The 21,202-nt window shown below is 42.1% G+C and overlaps 1 protein-coding gene across 1 annotated transcript in view; it reads right to left on the bottom strand.

The window, feature by feature from the left end:
• The window catches only part of SH3BP5 (SH3 domain binding protein 5), a 57,911-nt gene extending 37,447 nt beyond the window's left edge, over window positions 1-20,464 (bottom strand). Inside the window, exons 1-3 of the mRNA XM_069860145.1 lie at window positions 20,332-20,464; window positions 16,978-17,040; window positions 5,727-5,855 (exon numbers count right to left, since the gene is read on the bottom strand). Of these exons, the coding sequence (XP_069716246.1) occupies window positions 5,727-5,855; window positions 16,978-17,040; window positions 20,332-20,412 (273 nt within the window). The 5' untranslated portion in view covers window positions 20,413-20,464. The remainder of the gene's footprint in view (window positions 1-5,726; window positions 5,856-16,977; window positions 17,041-20,331) is intronic.
• Window positions 20,465-21,202: the final 738 nt, after the last annotated feature.

Here is a 21,202-nt window from a genome sequence, read left to right as displayed (position 1 = left end):
AAAGTGGCAGTGGACAGGACAGGTTACCTGTCACTACTGAACACCATCTACTTGTCTACCAATTTCATTTCCTCTCAAATATGCCTTGACATCAGATAGGAAGAACCATTATACATACGGATTCTAGCGTGTTTTTCTGAGCCTTTTGCGATAAAAGAGAACTGCTTAAGAATGTACGCCAACAACATGAAAAGAAGCATTAGTTGTAAAACCAAACCAGGAAGAGCGACCCAGAGGAAGCAGAACATGCATTCCCTTCAACACATTGCTCTGTGAACGCTTGCTACGGATGGGACCCTTAGTGAGAGATACATGTAGAGATGACCCAGAATAGACCTTTCATCTATTTTTGCCTGAAGCAAGTTTTCTGACACTCTTTTGTAAAAGCTAAATGGTGCGGAGAGGGTGAGAGGAATATCACAAAGCAAAACCATGTCCCTCCCAAACAAGCTCAATACTAAAGCTGAGCAAAGCATCTGCTCGCTCCTACTCCCAATGTGAGCCAGTACTGGGGAATAAAGTGTAACTCCTCACTCTGCAAAAAATCGCTCCATAATAGGAGCTGAAGCTCAACTATAAGCAATGCTCTCAGACTTTTTATTCTGTTTGGGGTCACTACAAATGCACAGATTGTTTTATTTGTGACAGTGGGTGGGAACATACTTCTATCACATTTTTTTTTCCAGCAGAGGCAAAGCAAAAAGGCAAATCATCCTGTTAAGTTTCTCCCTGGTTTCACAAGTGATGACATACAGATCACAGTGTTTTAGTAGCACCTTTCACCCAACAACCCCAAAGTGCTTTTATTTTCCTTAATGAACTCAGCTTCACAGTAGCCTGACAGCTCCACTTTACAAGGGAACTAAAAGAGAGATGAAGTAATTTATCTACCCCATGCAGCAGCACAAGATGGGTTTCCACCAGCCCAGTGATTTATGCAATACACCACACTCGCTTTTGCACAGCATCCTGTTCCAGAGCACGCTGTCACTAGGGAGGTAACACACTTCTCGAACACTATCACTTGCCCAGACACTATTGCGAAGGCACTTTCCAGCCCCAGCCCTGCAAAATGCTAAGTCAACAGTGGCTTACAACACTCCTTACCTCAGAGGCTCAAGACCTACAATGTTGTTGACATTATTTTTGTTTCCTGGCAACTTCACCATTCTTCTCCGTGTGGAGGAGGCCCTGGGGGTCTTGGTGAACAACAGACTCGACATGAGTGAACGGTGTGCTGCTGCAGCAAAGAAGGCCGACAGGATGCTGGGGTGCATCAATAAGGACATCACCAGCAGAGAAAGAAGTCGTTATCCCACTCAGCATTGGCCAGGCCACACCTGGAGTACTACCGTCAGTTTTGGTCCCCACTATACAAAAATGATGTGGACAGGCTGGAGAGAATCCACAGAAAGGCTACTAAGATGATCAGATAATTGGGAAACCTTCCATACAAAGTCATGCTGAGAGAACTGGGTTTGTCCAGCCTTGAGAGGAGAAGGCTTAGGAGAGACCTTATTACCACGTACCAGTTCATAAAGGGTGTCTACTGAGAGGACGGAGACTCCATTTTTACAAAAAGTCACATGGAGAAGACAAGGGTATAAGTTGCTCCTAGGCAGATTCTGACTGGATTCTAGAAGAAAACTTTTCACCATGGGAACAATTAAACATTGGAATAATCTCCCCATGGAAGTGGTAGATTTCTCTACGCTGGATACTTCCAAGGCTCAGCTTGACAGGGTTCTGGGATATCTCACTTAAACCATACATCATCTAAAAAGGTTGAACCAGATGATCCTTCAGGTGTCTTCCAACCTGACATTCTGTGATTCTATGAAAAGTCTAATTCTCTGACTAGTTAACCAGGGAAGCAGATTACTGGGGGTGGGGGGAAAGATAATGCATACATGGGAAGACTGGTCTTCCCAACCTTTAGGACCTGGACCATCTTCTGGATTACACAAATTTCATATCGCTGCAATGTGGTCATTGCTTGTGTACATACACAACCCTCAGCTACATGCTGAGGTTCTTCCACTGAACTATGGCATAAATTAAAGAACAATATGAAAAGAGAATACGCTAAATGCGAAAGAAGTTCTTGCAGCAGAAATAAACTAAAATTTGATTAAACAACCAGTTTGGACTGAAATGCTCCAAGCCAGTAAGGTGCCCCTGCAGTCAACATGAAAGGCCCACTGGCATTCCAAATGAGGAATCACAACAAAGATGTCTCGGCAGAAGCTGCACAAAATCTGCAGAGGCAAGAATATTAGCCAGCTCTCACTTCAGCCTCAGCAAAAGCTAGATATTACTGCTTTGGTGCCAACAAACAGCATCCCAATTCCCTACACCACCTCTTCAGAGGGCAAAGCACTCAAATCCTAATACCAAGAGTCCATTGTTCTGTTAAAGCTAGAGCAAAGTTTCACCCTGAGACAGGACAAGATGAAATTCTCTTGGCATATGTTACACAAACAAGATGCTACAGAACTCTTGCATGGGAGAATTAATTTGTTTTGAATCCACCATCTTCTGCCAACAGAGGATTGCACAAGATGGGTATAAGGGTGAGGAGATGAAAGGGCTCAAGGTCCTAAAGCTTCTCCAGGGAAGTACTTGACTCAGGAACCTGGTTTTTGCTGACCCCACATTAATGCCCTTCTACCATTTTAATGGGTTTTATCTTTAAACAGATATTTCCATTAGGGAATCACGTTCATGCCAAATGAAAACAAGCCCCTCAGTATGACTAAACACAGCTTGCATCAGCCAACTCACCCTACAACTGACCTCTTAAATGCAAGTAAGTCTGGATGACTCCTGCATTTCTGCCAAACTAGATAGCATTAATTATGCAGTTCTTTGTTCCCATAAGACTGCAATTTATAGGTCATATTTTTACTTCCTTTTACTGAGAACAAACAAGAATTTACACTTCCCTTTCTCTTACAGGCACAGCCATGCATTTTTCCCTTATTGTTTAACTAAAGCTGGTTCAGCCACCAAGAACCTTGTGCCTGTGCTTTCAGAGGTAGCCTAGTGGCTCTAAAATAACCATAAAAACAAAAGCCAGAAGACAGTCTTCCTAAGCTAGATGGTTTTATAAATTTGAAGAGAACAACACCAAGCTATTCCCATGATTTCTCTACAGCTTTAGAAATCAAAGTACAAAATAAAGATGGGGTGGCACCTCAACTTATTAACATTCTGGTACATTCCTTCAGTTCCATTTTCCCAACTCACTCCTTCTCCCCACTGTAACATAGAAAATTTGATCCCAGTTAAATGGAACTTTTCTAGACTAAATTAAGACTGGATCAACTCTTTAGGCAGATGCTTTTTGCTGATGACTGGTATTAATTTTTCCAGTGTCCTGGTTTCCACACAGATTTGCTGCCCTTCAACACTAATATTCCTCTTGGCACTCACATTTCCTATTTTAAGGTTTTATTAGACAGAGAGCCAAAGGGGTTGAAACCAGAGACCGTCCTCCAGCTCTTCCTGCTGAGCAGATACAAAGAGGGAGCTCTGTTCCACGACCAGCTCCGTAACAGAAAATGGAAAACGTGAAATGAACACTTAGAAAGTGAATCCCAGCTTTAAAAAAAAAAAAATGCTATCAAGGAATTAAAAGAAAATTGAGTGTGCAGTAAATCAGCATATCTGGGATAAGGAGCATTTAAACCCTACTAATGACAGTATGGACTGGGAGAAAAATATGGTTCTCTCTAACAAGCCCAGTATTGGAATAGCAATTCCACAAACCGAAGGGCCTTAAGTCGTTTGGATTTTTTTAGTGCTCTTACAAAGCACCTTTGAACCAGCATGATTGAATGGATTTCTGGGGCAAAGACACAGGAATAAAAAAATCCATTTCCAGGACACAATCTGCTGCCAGCTTCAGGACAGAGGACAAAGTTCACTGCTCTCAATGCCTGATGTTACAAACTTCAAAGCTAACTGATTTTTTTGTACTGCAGAGTACACACTTCTGCCATTGACTTTTCCAGGTATAACTCTGAGTCCTATGCATTCTGTGCCTTACATAGCTATTTATAGCAACAGAAGTAGACGTTCATATTTGAGGTGGGGTTTGGAGATTTTTTCTTTTTTTTGAATTGCACATGCTAATTAACACAATATAATTAATTGATCTTATTGATCAATTGGTCTCTTGATCTTATTTTTTTGCTAACGTCCCCTCTAGCTCACTACTGGTTTCTTTCGAGCACACGCCACAGACCCCGTGAGCAGGGATTGCTTTCACAGCAGCTACAGATGAGTAGTAGATACTATGCTTACTGTGCTTTGAAGCAAAGTTTACCTATTTGCCACGTGCTTCTAGTCTGAAGGATTAAGCTTAATAGCCCCACACACATCAACCCCACTGCTTGAGACAATACCTCCAAAACAATGCTGTGCAATTTAAAGGATCAACATGGTCATGTATTATCTTGCATGCCATATTCCATCAACCCAAGTCTTGCTTCATCAGCTTTCAAACTGATAAAGCTTGCGTTCAGGCCTCCCTTTGCTGCGTCTTGTTCTGAGGACTTATGGGTATTACCCTCTCACCCCTTCTCTTATCCTGTGAGTTTACATTCTGTCTTCGGGCACACCCCTACACGACTCTTCTCATCCCTCAACCTCACCTCCTAGCTACTCCTAGAATTCCATAATTTTCACGTACATCACACCTGCTACCCATCTCTTACTCCCACCTTGAACACAATCACATCCTGGCTACCCAGCCAGATGCCACCCCAAACATCCTTCTAGCCAAACACAGAAGCAGCCCCTCTAAGCAACTCTTCCTCTACTTCTGCCTCTCCCTGTCTTGAGAGAAAACAGGAGCAGCACTCAGGAACATTCTCCCCTCTGGGGAAAAAACAAAAAGCCTCAAACACCAGCAAACCCCATTACAGACACCAAGCAGAAGCACTGCCTAAGCCACCACACACTCAAATCTCAGCTACTTTTTCCCTGAAGCAAGAAGCTGCCCAACACCTCACAAGCTTTCTTGCTCTCCATGCAACTAGCAGGTCACACCCTTACTTCCACACCTCATCCCTCCCTGTCTCAGCCACACAGGCCCTTTACAACCCCCACAAAAAAACTATTTTAGGTGCCTATTAATAATCAAGTAGAAGGTGGGGCAAGGGAGGTAAGGTCCTGGTGGCAATACAGAAAGCAGAGTTCAGTTTCGCCCCATACCAGCACATTTTAGAGCCACATTTAGCATGTTCCTCCTTCGCACAACCTAATACAGCACTAAACCCTGCAGGTTTTCCCAGGTCTGCCCCACTCCAGTCTCTTTCCCAAGAGCTTCCAGCTGCAGCCAATTCAGCTGCTGAGCATTTTGCTTTAAGAAGAAAAAGCAGATACACAAAGTCTACACTGTATTTTCAAATAATTGCAACTACTGATGGGAAAGAGCAGGGCTCTGAAAGGCCATTGATAATGAAAGGAGAACAAAATTAGTCTTTCGCGATTGATAGTTTGTGTCTGCTGTGGCTGTTCCTAAACTGAAGAACATGAGCAGCTGTAGCTATGAAGAAACACATTTTTGCCTTTGTTTCACATGGCTGACATGCAATTCAAGACATAGACATGGTTAGCCAAGTGCATGTGCTTAAGATGCTATTAATAGCAAGAAAGCAATGCAATCAGTATGTGCTCTCCAATCACCAGCACAAGCCTGTAAGGCAGAAAGTTCTCACCTGCCTGGCCACCCTCCGAGCTTCCCAGTAAGGTTTAGAGTCTTCTACAGCTTTTCCAATCTTCTTTACCAGTTCATCCAGTTTTACTGTTGCTTCGACCAGCACAGAGCGGAACTTCTGGCGTGCATCCTTCAAAATGTTGCAGAAGAGAAAGAAAGGACAAAGATTAGAGCTTTAAAATTTATTTCTACCTGTTTGTTCCCACCTTCAGGTTGCTCTTTGTATTCACACACAACCTGATACATTCAAAACAACCACTGTCATTTGGACTAAGCCAGATTTCTTCAGCAGAGGTAATAATAGGAACCCAGAACCACATCCAAAAGCTCACATCCTAGACACCAAATCTTTGTCTTTCGTAGACAGCTTTTACACAAAGCTTGCGATAGCCAGTGATAGATGTCACTTCTGGCAGGGTTTCTCAGACAGGAACAGCTTGTATATAAATCAGTTCTAAAACGAGTTTAGTGGCAAAGATATCTCATCTAGACAACATTAGGATGGGGCTAGCAGGCAGGCCAAATCCCACACCAGGCAGGCAAGTCATCTGGAATCTACATCTCTTAAACCTCAGTGTGTCCCATCCCTAGTACTGTTACCCCCAGAGACCCCATTTCACAATGTAAGTGAGAATGGGCAGGATCTGCTTCTCTGTGGGAAGAACTGGATGCTACCCACATGGTATGTTTTCAAGTCAGCTCCTCTTTCCTTTTATAAACACACCCTACTTGCTTCCACAGCAGCAAAAAAGCTTCCAAGTCCTCATAGCAAGACTTCCAGCCACAAATGCCCATTTTTTTCAGCTATGGTTTGTATCAATGTGTAAGGATGCCTACTTTCCACTTCATCGTTATTTACTACGTATATAAGAAAAGTAAATTCCAACTACTTCCAAACTGGAAGTGTTGCACTCTTTTACAGGATTAGCTCAAACAATCAAAATATTTTCTCCACTCCACTGAAATTTCCACACCTTTAAGTAAAGTGATTCTGATTTTGATCTCAGCACATGACACAGATTCTAAATCTATGGAATTATTGCAGAGAGATGCAAATTCAGGCTGGGACCTGACCCAGGATTTAAGGAGATGAAGAGGAAGGGCCATGTGAGCTCTTGACAAGCCTTGTAATTCTAATTAGAGAGCAGGATTTGCGCAGACTGCTGGAGTGACATGTTGATTATCAGGAAGCAGATGGCTTCAAGAAGTGCTCTAATTCAGGAGGTTTTTGTCATTGTTGTTCAGGGTTTCTAGAATGCACAAATGTTTATTCACTGGAAGAACTGAAATACTTTGGAACCTACCACTATGCTCTCAGAAGAGGAAAAAAACCTGCTATAATACATTATTTTTAACGGAAAAAAACCCTATACTTAAGTACAAGCTTCTCTGCTTCCTTTTAAGGGTTACCTGCAACCTTAATCAGCATCACTTATATTTTAGTCCTATGCAAATAGCTTTAGATTCTTATGGTTCTCTGACTTTTCTGTAAGGAAGTATTTAAATGGTCAAAAATCAAGAATTAAATGCACATTAGCTTAGTATTTTATTAACTCCAACCCAGTCAATAATCTCAATTTTGAATGAAAGCCTGAAATCTATCTCTGAAACAATATGTATTGAGTCTATGATTTTCTCAGTAATAAGACTTCGAATATTTCCAAATAAAGTACTGGACGCTACATGTTCACTACACAGAATGAATTTCACAAGAAACTGAAATAAGACTGCAAGCATGATGACTGTGTTGCAAGAAAAACATTAAGTACTGAAGTATATTTAACAATTTATTTTTCCTACAAACGCAGGAACAAAGTTAAAAACTATTTCATAAATGAGTGAGCCTGAAGATTTGCTTTTCACTTTCTTTCTGAAAGCTGCATTAGGACACTTGTTGTGGAAAGCAAATAGTTAAATATAAATGAATAGGCATAAAGTAAAAAAAGCCCTACACTGTGATTCATTCCAAAATTTTATTCCCATGTTTGTCAGATAAGCACTTGGAACACAGAAGCCAACATTACCAAATCTGAGCTTAAGAGACCTACCCCAAATTTCTTCATGTGATAATTACATACACTCTTATTCAATAGGAAAAAGAGGACTAGTTTCCACCCAGACAAAAAACATACCAAAAACCACCAAGGATAGAGCAGAGAAACTAACAGCAATTTCTGTACCCACTGATCTCCTACCGATCCAGTTGAAGCACACACAAATTACTAAACCATAAGGAAAACTGTAACTGGCACCTGAAGCATAAGTCTGGAAAACGGTTAAGCGCATGTTTATCCATGAGCACAACGCCACTTCACACAGAAGTCTGTTACACAGAGTCATAGAATCATAGAATGGTTTGAGTTTGAATGATCTTAGAGATCATCCAGTTCCAACTCCCCTGCCATGGGCAGGGACATCCCACCAGACCAGGCTGCCCAAGGTCCCATCCAGCCTGGCCTTGAACACCTCCAGGGATGGGGCAGCCACAGCTTCCCTGGGCAACCTGTGCTAGTGTCTCACCACCCTCATGGCGAAGACATTGCTCCTTATGCCTAGTCTAAATATTCCCTCTCCAACTAAAAGCCATGGCCCCTAGTCCTATCACTACAAGCCTTTGTAAAAAGTCCCTCCTCAGCCTTTTTGCATACTGGAAGGTTGCTATAAAGTCTCCTCAGAGCCTTCTCTTCTCCAGGCTGCCCAAGCCCAACTCTCTCAGCCTGTCCTCATATGGAAGGTGCTCCAGCCGTCTGATCATCTTTGTAGCTCTCCTCTGGACCCGTTCAAGCAGCTCCATATCTCATGTTGAGTATTCCAGAACTGGACACAATACTCCAGAGGTAGGGTCTCACAAGAGTGGAATAGATGGGCAGAATCACCTCTGTCACCCTGCTGGCCACGCTGCTTTTTGATGCAGCCCAGGATACGGTTGGCGTTGGCTGTAAGCGCACATTGCCAGCTCATGTCATCAATCAGCACCCCGAAGTCCTTCTCCACAGGGCTAGCTAGAGAATATACTGGTGTGAACTTCTAATTTATCATATTCCCCAAAAAACATTGGCTTCCTATTTTGAGGGCTTATTGGGGTCCAACCAACCTCATTTTTTCCAGCGAAGAACAATAACAAAAACCAAAACACCCCAAAACTTTATACCCACATTATCATCACCTGACTTATTTAAAATGACATTTGTTCTCAGGCTCCTGATTGTCAGGAACGCAAGCCTACAGACTCCACCGCCCTCTGGATGAGAGAATAAGCAAATGATCCTACTCTACTGGGATGAGTCCCCCTAACGAAGCTTTCCGGCCATCCTCTTTGGACACTACAAGATGTCTCTGAGAAGGTGTAATGACAAAGCCATGCTCTCTCCTGCACAACACGCACCACGTTTATTCTACCTAGCCCCAACTACACTTCAAAAGCAAGCAATTCCACATTGTGTATCTACACCACGTGTGGTCCAGCAGCCCCCCACTGCATTCACAGCACCCAGCCTTCTCAGTCCAAACCAGTTCAGCTCTCACAGTCTCTGTGACTGCAGCTCTGATCTGGGAGCTACAGCAACATCTCCTGTGAGCAGGGGCACAGCTCCATCCTGCAAACGTGCAGCCACCCTCAATGCATCGGCCCTGCCACGTGCTAGCAGAGCATCTGTGAAAGTCATCACACTCGGGGCAGTGCTAAAATCCCCTGGGGCAGGTGCCCCTGGGGAAGTTTATGTAAGAAGTACAAATGCAGCAGCTATTTTTACTCTTCATGTGAAACTGGGAAGGTCAGAAGCACCAAGCCAACTTCACCAGGAGCACTTGGCTTGGTGCAATTGCTACTTACGTGACATGAAAAGCGCATTTGTGGTTCACAGGAAGGATGGGACTGTGGTCAAGGCAGTAACTTGGGACTCAACTTAACTTGAGAACCAATTTAATTGCCTGCTCTACGTCTAGCTTTCTGTGCTACTGTCAGTGAGAGACTCCGACCCACATGTGAAGTGATTCAAAGCTATAAATCCTCTTAACCATGTTTTCTGTAAGAATAGTCAGATCAAAAACTTAGAGACTCAGGAACACCACAGCAGTGCAGTTCATCCATGGTCCCAGCACAAGGGAAGCCTTAGGGAAGTCAGGAAAACAATCGCACCACCTTCAACTTACTTATGAAATCCTCTGGTGTAATGCATCTCCTTACAAGTGCTACCGCTCAGCTACCAAACTCTTGCTTCATTCAGACCTTTACCTAGCACATACGGATAATAGAAAAAGGAAAAGATGACAATTTCTGCATCTTGCTGCTGTGAGTTGCCAGCATCTGAGACAGCGCAGCACATGCCATGCAACTTTTTTAGCACAGTCCTTAATTCCTAGTTTTCAGTGCCTTGATAGATGATGCTTTTCCAGCAGAAATGCAAGTTGTTGATAAAAGCAAGAAGTCAGCTGTAGGTACAAACCCTGTGAGTCACACTCAGCATTTCTGGGGGATTTTTGGAAAAAAACCCACGTGGGCTTGTTTTTCTCATCACTGAATATATGCACAGACCAGATAAACTGCAACAGAAGCAAAGTAACCGACAAGACATCTCAAACGCCCAGACGACATTTCAAAAGCATGTTTTCCCCTCTGGCAGCTCGTAATCTTCTGTGATCATTTTTAAGAATGCCTCATTACTGATTTTGCAAGCAGAAAGTGGATACTGAAAGCTGGCTGGCTAACATTTCCAATGTTTTCTCCCTCCTACTTGCTCAAATGAGATGACGATAAACCTTTTCAAGGCTGAACAAAAGCTAATTAAGGCACTTGAACCTCAATGTGTGTCACAAGGTATATGAAAAACAGTAGCAGTAACTCACTTAAGTTATAGTCTTAATAACTAGGCTTTCACTACCAAGGTGTTTGTCATACATGTGCTCTAGCAGGTGTAGCACTTAGCACATCGTGTGAACAGCAGTTTACTTTTAATCACCTTGTTTTACAGGTGCAAGAGCTCCACTCTCATCAAATTCCTTCCTGGAAATCCTTAGCACTCTTCTCCCAAGTGACAGATTTCACAAGCTTTAGGAAGCATGCCCGACTTTTATCCCATATATGCTTTTGCTACCATAGTTCATTATTAAATACAGACTTCGTTTCCAGTAACTTGCTGTTGGCAGCTGCCTGGTACTCCACCAAAAGAGGGACCACACTTAACGAGAAGCCATCCATACAGCAGCATTTTGGAGATCCACTCTCAAATGTGGAAAAAAACTAAAACACAACTTTACACTTACACTGCACCTGTTGAAGAATAAAGCATGCTTGTTTTCCCTTCTCATGAGCGATTGAGATAAGCTGGTGTCAGAAGCCAGATGACAGGCAAATAACTATTTCTGCCCATCAAGTGAAGCATGTATTTGCAAACAGTTCTCTTTTTTGAATAAGCTTAACAACTGGGTATGAAGCATTTTAGCACCAAGTACATCTAAATTTCATTTACAAAGGTTGACCTAGGACCTTTCTGAGAATTTGGTGTACAGAACCTCCAACAACCCATTAAACCAGCCTGGGAGATGAACGGGAAATGAAATTGCTGACTGAGAGACAGGCTGCTTCTACTTCCAAGAGGCAGGCAGCATTCATACCTGCCTTCCTCTGCTACAGAGACCTACCAACTGCAAAAGCTCATTTCCAAGTTCAGATAGCATCAGTATCAACAATGTCCAAGTGTTAAAGAAGGTAGGCTTCCCAATTACATACACACCAGATAAGACACACATGCACACGCTCAGCAATCTACCTCGGAGCACTGAACAGGTTAACAACATCTTTAACATATCTGTTTGGTGTCTGAGCAGCTCAAGTAAACCAGATTGACTATTGAACCTTAAAAAAAAAAAGTGCAAGGAAGGGGTTAAGTAACATCTCAATTTTTAAGCATGGGGAAAAGTCTTTTTCCACACAACTACGCATCTGTCACTTAGGAACAATACAAATTGGTATCTGGAAGTTGTTCTAACCTCCTGCTTGCACTTACAGACTGAGACTACAAATGCACTGGTATGTTTAGTCCTCTTAGAATAAAGGAGAGGAAAGCAGGCAGGGAAAGGCAGGGTGCTCCTTCCAAAGCAAAATTTCTCTGCCTAACCCTTCCTTCCTCTCTTCCTCCCCATATCTGCTTCAAGAACGTGAACCAAGTAAAGCCCTTTGACTCACTGGGGCGACAAAATCTTTCCAGAGCCATAGCAGAGGAAGGAGCCTTCCCTTACTCATCCATGGATAAAAGCAGAAGGCAAAATAACAAGCAATCCATACGCAGGAGCCATTTCCTCTGGAAATAAGAGATATGGAAATACTTGTCTAGCGCTGGACAAATGCGTCGTGCATGTGCACTCGAAAAAACAGCAGGAACACAAGCCAGTGAGCTGCTTCTCTCTTATCTGTGTACTCTTTTATGGACACTGGAAAAAGCTGCACAAGAATGCTGATAAGGCTATGGATGTTTCTACAGGCAAACGTTTCCCCAGGCCAAGCAGGCATGTCCAGAACAAGATTCCTGCCACTGACAGCCCATTTTTCTAAAAGTTTGGAGACAGAGGATTTTATTTTTTTTTTTTTTTTAAGTCTACTTAAAAATCTTGTGTGCCACACGGTCAGAAGGCTGAGCTTTTTACCCCGAACTCAAGTATTTAGTAAGGAAGTAAAAGCAACTTTAACTAAAATAGCCCTTCCTCTTCACAGAAGGGTTCAAATGCGGACAAGTCTCACAAGTGAAAGAGCACCACAGCTGATAACAACACCCCCTTTCCTTTGACTCTATCCAACACCAACTCAGGGTGACCTTTAGGATGAATCCAGGAATAAAAGTAACATGAAGTCTTGCAGATCAGCACTAGAGGATCTAAGAAAGCATACAAGGATCCTAAGCAAGCCCTACTTATGACAAGCATGGCTGAAAGCAGCACTGTTCAGCTCCAGTTTTCATGTGCAGTCATCTCCCCTTAAACATCAGCAAGCTCGTAGCTCCGGCAACACAAAAACTCTAACAAAAACCACATTTGGGATAGCTGAGATTCCAGTGGTAATTTTAATGGCATGTGCTGTATTTCCCCTCCCCGCAATTCTGCCAGAGGGTCCCTGGGTGAGTTTGTTACATTGGAATTATATTTTCAGGAGCCAAAGAGCATGAGTTGGCTGGACAGGCAAGTCATGCACATTTGTTAAGTACATTTGCAACTCCTGATGTAAGTTCAGGCAGAAGCGCACTTCCAATAAACAGGAAAAAGCCTCCAATAGCAAGGTGCACCTCTAACTTGCAAAATATACTTTTACCTCCACTGTAAGATGTTTCCCCCACCTCCTCCTCAAAGACACTTCAAACATAAACAGGGACATTAGCGAAGTCAAGTGTTAAATCTCTCAGAGGACCCTTATCATCCTTTTGCTGTGTCAGTAATGCTCAGCGTGGCACTTACCACAGAGCAGCATTATGGATTTTAAATCAAGCCCAATCAAAGATTCATTAACAGGCAATACATTAACACAATATACAACTATCAGCATCTCAGTGCCCTTTAGCAGCTCCACAACTCCTGAACAGGCTGTGAGCATCATCAAGTCAGGGTATTTCACTAGGGTTTAGCAGGATGGGGTCAAAAGAGCAAAAAAATGAGTAATTATTAAAAGAATAGATGTAGCTAACTTCAACGTGTCTGTTCAAGTCATGCCAAACAGGTAAATCCACCCCTCTCCCAGGTGGTTTGGGTGCAGACATTACTTTAAAATATTAAGAAAAAAAATGCAGGCTCATAAGTTCAGAACAGATTCCATAACAGTTCAGGTACAGAACTTTAAATAAATAAATAAATAATGTCAGGCTGAACAACATAAAACAGAATTCCCTATTTTATCACCTCTGTAAACAGCAAGCACCAATATTTTCTACATCATTCAAACATGGTCATGTCTGTGACTACACCAAGAGAGCATAGTCATAGAATATCAGGTTGGAAGGGACCTCAGAGATTATCTGGTCCAATTGCTTTAGGTGATGCATAGTTTAAGTGAGATGGCCCAGAACCCTGTCAAGCTGAGCCTCAAGATGTCCAGTGTAGTGGAATCTTAACACTTCCCTAGGGAGATTATTCCAACGTTTAACTGGTCAAAGGTAAAAAATTTTCTTCTGTAATCCAACTGGAATCTCCCCAGGAGCAACTTATACCCACTACCTTTTGTGTTTTCAATGTGACTCCTCTAAAAAGGGAGTCTCCATCCTCTCGGTAGACGCCCTTTGGGTACTGGTACATTGCAATAAGGTCTCCCCTAAGCCTTCTCCTCTCAAGTCTCAAAACCCCAGAAGCCTCTACTGATTTCAGCACCGTAACATTTCCACCGGGTAATGCATCATTCTTACTTCTGTTTTGCAGATTTAGACTTGTGGCACAGTGAGAACAGAAGCATGGGGTTTAGAAGCATTTAACACCTACAGCCTTTTTTTTTTTTTTTCCAGTTAATGGGAACTGGAGACAGTCAGCAGTCCCAGTTAGTGAGACTCGTGCAAAGCTACAGGAAGTCCAGAACACACTTGCACTCCTTCAATGCCACAAGGTTACTCTTCCTGCTTATCAGAGTGTACATCAAGTCACAAAAACATGGGTGTCTTTTTCTGGACTTCCTTCGAAGAAGTATTCCTTCTATTCAAATGCTCCTATTGCTTTTCCAGATTATTCCAAGGAAAAAAGTCAACAGTAGGAATGTATGGACCACAAACTAATGCTACAGGAAGCTGGTGATCTGCATCTTGTGCTGTCAACAGCCTAATGACACTGACTACATTCTCATTGAAAAGATGAAGAAAATAATAATAGAAGAATAGCATAAATATAAGTCCATTTTCTGTTTAACCCCTCCATATCTTTCTTCTAATGAAATATCTGGCAATATCAGCAACACCACAAACTAGGAAGTGGTAGCAAGAGGGACCCGAAGCAGCTAATAACAGCCACAACAGCAAATCTTCAAAGGCAAACTCAGCGTGGCTCTCCCAAAACCTCAGGATTTCAGCAGCATTCAAATATTTTGGAAGTCTTTGAAGCAGAATGATCCAGGTCATAAGCTCCCCCTTCCCAACTCTCGATTTGTCCTGTAAGGTTGCTTAGCAAAGCTTTCTTTTCTTGTCCAGAGTATGAAATGCAGGAATTTTCTTCTAACCACAAGCGTTGTGAGGTTTTTATTAATACCTTTCCTCTAGAAAGGTCTTAAGTCTATTTAAAATACATTTATCAACACTTATATAAATTAAGCCTTGCTTACATCATCGAGCTGCATTTATCCTCAAAATTTAAGCAGATCAAAAGTAAGGAAAATCTTTCCAGATTAAAAATTATGCAGTTGCATTGATGCCACAAACTCGCTTCAATCCAGTAAGATTTTTTTGGATGAAAAGCAAAGAGAAAACATTCATGAAAGCGTACAGCTAATGATATGAAAGCGTACGGCTAATGATATTTCAACTTAATTCCTTAAAACACTGCTTACACTAAGTACTATAGACAGATCTGCAGTAAACATTCAATGACATAGAGGTGGAAAAGCATCACATAACCATTCTCCGCATACTGGACACCTAATATTTCCTAAATTGGGTAAGCAACAATGCATGATCAAGCTAATGTGGAAACACTGTTCTTATTTGCAATGATATATCCAGGAGCCTTTCGGCCTTTAGAGCTCAGCATGTCTCACACACAGAGAGTAGGTACAAATCTCCAGGCTCTACAAACACTTGAACACATGAATAATTTTAATCAAGCAGTAAAATCCCATCTTAAATCATTGGGCCTTATTTCATGAGTATGCATTTGCATTATTATTACTATTCTATCTGCTTCATAATACATCCTCAGTGCAAGGTTATGACAAGATTAATGAAATCCAGGCAACTACTCACAGCACCATCTCTCAATTTCAGTACCTCAGCATGAAATAAGGAGACTGAAGAGATATATGTAATGATTTTTTTTCAATACATGTATAGAAATAGTCCTGAAGTCCATTTAATTGGAAACATTGCAGACCAGCATACTGATTTTTAAAGTTTACTCACAGAATTTAAATCAGCTGGTGACACTTAACGGTTTTCACAGCTGAAATATAGTTTAATTTTGCAAAACAAATCGTCCCCCATTCCACTAAGTTTATTTGCCAATAAATTCATACCACAAAGCACAGAAAATGCAAATGAGCAGGGAGAAGGAAATAACCACATACAAGGCTGCTTTGTTTTTAAAGAAATTCACCACCCTATATTCTGTTCAGTGCACACAGTGAGTAGTTCAATATTCCCAAATACTAGCAGGAACCATCGCATGCTCCAGGTACTCATCTTATAAAAACACATATACAAGCAAGAAAAAAAAAAAAAACCCAGACTTGAACATTTTGAAGATGCAGTACTTTTAGAGTATGTTCATCACGGCAACCTCACCACGTTTTGATACAGCATGCAAAATATTGTAATGTTATCAAAATTATTCAGGATGTAAAGTAGCATTTTATGCCAGTTTTCCCTTAGGAGCATATTTATCTTACAGTTCCCCCGGGTTTATTTTCTTTGGTTTGCAATTAACAAAAGAAAACTTAGACACACAAGTAGGACAGTTTGGTTTTACTTGTTGTTAGATCAATAATATTGAGCCTTCCAGAATAACTACCAAGTGGCTGAAACTCAAATTTGCAGCTTTAGAAACAATTTCTTCAGAACTTTCTATTAGATTTTTAAGTACCCAGGAAAACTTCTTTTTCCATCTAGGAAGTCTTTTCCTTCAATTCCTTTATTACTTTCCTTACTCAGCAAAACCAACAAGCTAAAAAAGCCAGCCACCAAGGAGGAGGAGATCCTGGCAGGTAATTGTATGGCAAAGACCTCTTAACCAAATAAACTTTCACTGTCTGTAATCACAAGATCACAAGCCCAGAATGGTGACTTTGAAAGACAGAACTTGTCTAACTTTAGTTTCAAAACCTAAAAATAGGGTTTGGCAGCGTGAGGGGGGTGGGGTTCTCCATGTCAGGCTTTTACAGGGTCAGCATCCCTGTACCTTCCAGCTCCCTTTCCATTCCAGCTGCTAGCTCAATTCACACCTTTAAAGAATCATCACCAGACTTGCTGCCAAACTACCATTCAGGACAGCACAATTCATGGGGAAGCCTACTCAGAAATACTGTTCTATTGCTCACAAAATCCAACATGCCCCAAAGGAAAATGCAAGTAGGAATTCTGTACCTCTAGCTCTGTCTCCCTCCGATTGATAGCATCTGTAGATTGATTTAGTTTTTCCAGCTCTCCCTAGAAAGAAAGAAAGAAAGAAAGGTCAAAGGCATATTAAGAAATCAGGCATATTAAGGCATACTAAGAACGTGTCTGTTCTCATTTAGCATCCCCACCGAAAGCTCATAATGGCTGTGGCGTACAGAGTCAGTGAAAAGAGGAAACCTTGAGACATTTAGAATAACTCTGCCACTGGTCTTCTGTTTTGCTACTCACAAGACAAATAATCAGGAGAAGCTCTATAGTTTTATCTTAAGGCACTACATTTCCTGTTCTGGCTTATAGCTCACTATTAAAAATAAACACAGGGTACAGCAAGTTCTGTCGTATTAATCAATGTAGTCAGTATCTGCTACTTGCCAGTGAGATATACACACACCTCCCAAAAGGATTACCATAAAGTTAGTAGCATCACATACTGTGAGAGCCCAGCATTGATAAGAAAGACGTTTTGCAGCATGAGAGGAGGTTTTTTTTCTGGGTTTTGGCAAACCATTTTATAACACAGCCAGTCAATGGGACATAGGATTACGTTTACTTAGCTTGCCTTCGTGCCAACATTTTGATCTTTTAACAGCAAAAACAAAGGTGTTAAATCCCTTGAATAAATATTTACTAGAGGTGGTGTAGGCATGAATGAAGTTACTGTAAAAATAAAGCTCATTCTTAATTACTTTCTTACAACAAAAAGCAATCCTCAGGAGCAGACTCTAATAGTCTTCTTTATTTGAGCAACATGTTACTCCATGTGAGGTCCCAGATTTCAACAAGAGTGTTCTCTAACTCAAATGTTATTTAATTTTCAACCAGTGTAACAGTATCTGCCTTGAAACCTTCAGCTGTATAAACCAAACACTGTAAATTGATTGTCACTTGAGTGATTTCCCACTGGATTACAAGAATTACTCTGGTTACAATCAGAAAGGAATTAATTGCAACAGTTTAGCTCTCTTTTCCTCAGAGGTCAGATTTCAATTCCAGCCTCTAGGATTTGGAAGATACATATTTGCAAATCCATGTTTTGTGAAACACTCATACAGAAATTACCTAACTGCCTTTTACTGTAAGACTAAGAACATTAAAGGCTCTCATGGAGGCAGAAACAGCAGCCTGTTCTTTCAACCAAGCAGAAAACTCAAAAAACCCTGCTTCACTGACAACTTGCAAATCAGGTATGTGGAAACGTGTTTCAAACTGAAGAACAGAGGCCAAAATTAGATCAATAGGCACGACGGGAGCTCAGCTTCCCAAAATCAGGGCAGTAACAGGGTAGCTTTTGTCTGAGGGCCTCGCTCTGTGTAATCACGGTTTGTGAATTTTGCAATCGCTCTACTCAGCCCTGGAAAAGAAATGCTTCACGATGGAGAAAAGAATGACAATTAAGCAAAGAGGGCCCTACGCCAAGGGTCCAATCCGCTCAGCAATGTACACACGCGCTTATATTCACTAATGACAAGCGGTCCCAGCAATGCTGGAAGCAAAAGCCATAAATCTGCAGAGACCTAAAAATACATTTCATTTCAGGGACTACAGCATGCTCGAGTTTGCACCAGGCAATTCGTCAAGGCATGATTTGGGGGAGAAAAGCTTTGTTTAGAAAACCACGCAGGAATAAAAAGCATTTCAGAAGGCATTCATACTCCCACTCAGGCTCCTTTTTTAAACAAATGAAAATAATAATTTAAAACAAAAAATCTATCTTTTCCCCCGTTTACGAATTTCTGACCATCAGCCCTGTTTCACAAGCAAGGTCACGCTGTCATGGTCAAATATAAATGGGGTGGGGGATGTCAGATGGAGAAGGAGGAAGGGAAGGACGCCAAGCGCAGTCTGAAGCAGAGCACAGCCTGAGACTGTGGGGTAAATCATAGAATTCTTCGACTCTGTGATTCCAAGAAGGAAGGGAAGGATGCCCAGTGGAGCCTGTAGCAGAGCACTGCTCGGGGCAACAAAGGGCTGGGGCACCCTGGGGCTGTTTCCCCAGCACCCAGTGGGTGTCTAGAAGCCTGGGGCTGCTTGCATCCCCACCTGGCACCCGCAAATAAATATATATATACTCATACATATACATATGTGTACATATATATATATATCCTCACATACAGACATATATGCATGCATGTACATATAATTTTAATATATACACATACACATATGTGTGTATGCATATTTTTACATATACATATATACACATATACACATATATATGTGTGCATATATTTGAATATATACCCACATACACGCATATGTGTGCATATATTTAATATACATGCACATAGGCATGCATTGTACATATAAAACATACACACACATTTTATATATACAACACGTGTGTACGTATATATATAAAATACATGTGTATATATAAAATACATGTGTGTGCAAATATGTGTGTATATATTTTATATACAAGATGTGTACACACACATATACATGTATATAATTTATATACACACATATATAAGATGCATACACACATATATATGTATATAATTTATATACACACACATATAAGATGTATACACACATATACATGTATATAATTTATATACACACATATAAGATGTATACACACATATATATGTATATAATTTATATACACACACATATAAGATGTATACACACATATATATGTATATATTTTATATACACACATATATAAGATGTATACACACACATATGCATGCATATATTTTATATACACACATATATAAGATGTATACACACACATATGCATGCATATATTTTATATACACACATATATAAGATGTATACACACATATATGTATATATTTTATATACACACATATATAAGATGTATACACACACATATGCATGCATATATTTTATATACACACATATATATGTATATATTTTTATATATAGACACACACACGTGTTGTATACATATTCTATATAATCATGATACGTAATAGATATTAAAATACATATATAAAATCACTATAAGAAAGATTATATAACGATTTTTCATGCAATATTTTAATATCTATTACAAATAATGGTTTTATATAGATAAAACCACATCAGCCTGTTCCCTGAACAGCCTGTTCCCTCGTCACCTGTAAATCCCAGTGTTTATCTATAAACAGACTCGACCATTCCCGTTTTTAGCGATGCGGGCACACACACGCACACACCCAGGGGTGCGCGCACATTTTTAGGCGCGCACCCCCCCTCTATACGCGCGCATCTACGCGGGTCTGTGCGCGCACACACGCACTAGAACGCCAGAGCGAGGGGAGAAAGGAGGGAGGCCGGCACCCCGGTGTCCCCCACCCCGGCCCTCACCTGGATGCGCGGATCCACCTCCTCCTCCTCGGGGCGCGCTGCCTCCTCGCCGCCGCGCCCGCGCCTGCCGCCCGGCTCCATCCCGCCGCTCCCCGCCGCTCCGCGCCCGGCGCCGCCGCCCCGCCTACGGGGGAGCCTCTCCCTCCTCCTCCTCCTCCTCCTCCTCCTTTTCCTCCTCCTCCTCCTCTTCCTCCTCCTCCCCGCGGCTCTTTGTGCGTTCGCGCCGCGCGGAGGAAATGAGCGCCGGCCTGCGGGGTTTCCCCTCTTTCGCGGCCTCCTTCCCCGCCCCGCGGGGGGGGCGTGTGTCAGCGCTCGGGGCTCCCCCCGCGTCCTCCCCGCATTCGCGGCGTCGTGCAGTGGTTTGGGTTCGAAGGGACCTTAAAGCCCCTCCAGTCCCAGCGCCCCCCGCCGCAGGCAGGGACACCTCCCGCTGCAGCCCATGCAGCCGGGCCTTGAGCACCCCCAGGGATGGGGCAGCCACAGCTTCCCGGGGCAACCTGTGCCAGCGCCTCCCTACCCTCAGCGTGAAGAATTTCTTTCTAATGTCGAGTGTAAATCTGCCCCTCTCCAGTTTATACCCACTGGCCCTCGGCCGATCACTACAAGCCTTTGTGAACAGCCCTCCCCGAATGCTCACAACTGCAGCGCCTGAAGCCAAAATGAGTCGTTCCAGAAACACCAACAATACCTCACCTGCTTTCTTTACGGAATCACAGAATCACCAGGTTGGAAAAGACCCACCAGATCATTGAGTCCAACTATTCCTATCAACCACTGAACCATGCCCCTCAGCACCTCATCCACCTGTCCTTTAAACACCTCCAGGGAAGGTGAATCAACCACCTCCCTGGGTAGGCTGTTCCAGTGCCCA

This window comes from Phaenicophaeus curvirostris, chromosome 6 (assembly GCF_032191515.1).
Source record: "Phaenicophaeus curvirostris isolate KB17595 chromosome 6, BPBGC_Pcur_1.0, whole genome shotgun sequence".
Classification (NCBI taxonomy): domain Eukaryota; kingdom Metazoa; phylum Chordata; class Aves; order Cuculiformes; family Cuculidae; genus Phaenicophaeus; species Phaenicophaeus curvirostris.
The sequence above is the reverse complement of the archived record's forward strand: the minus strand, read 5'-3'. Positions and strand labels throughout refer to the sequence as shown.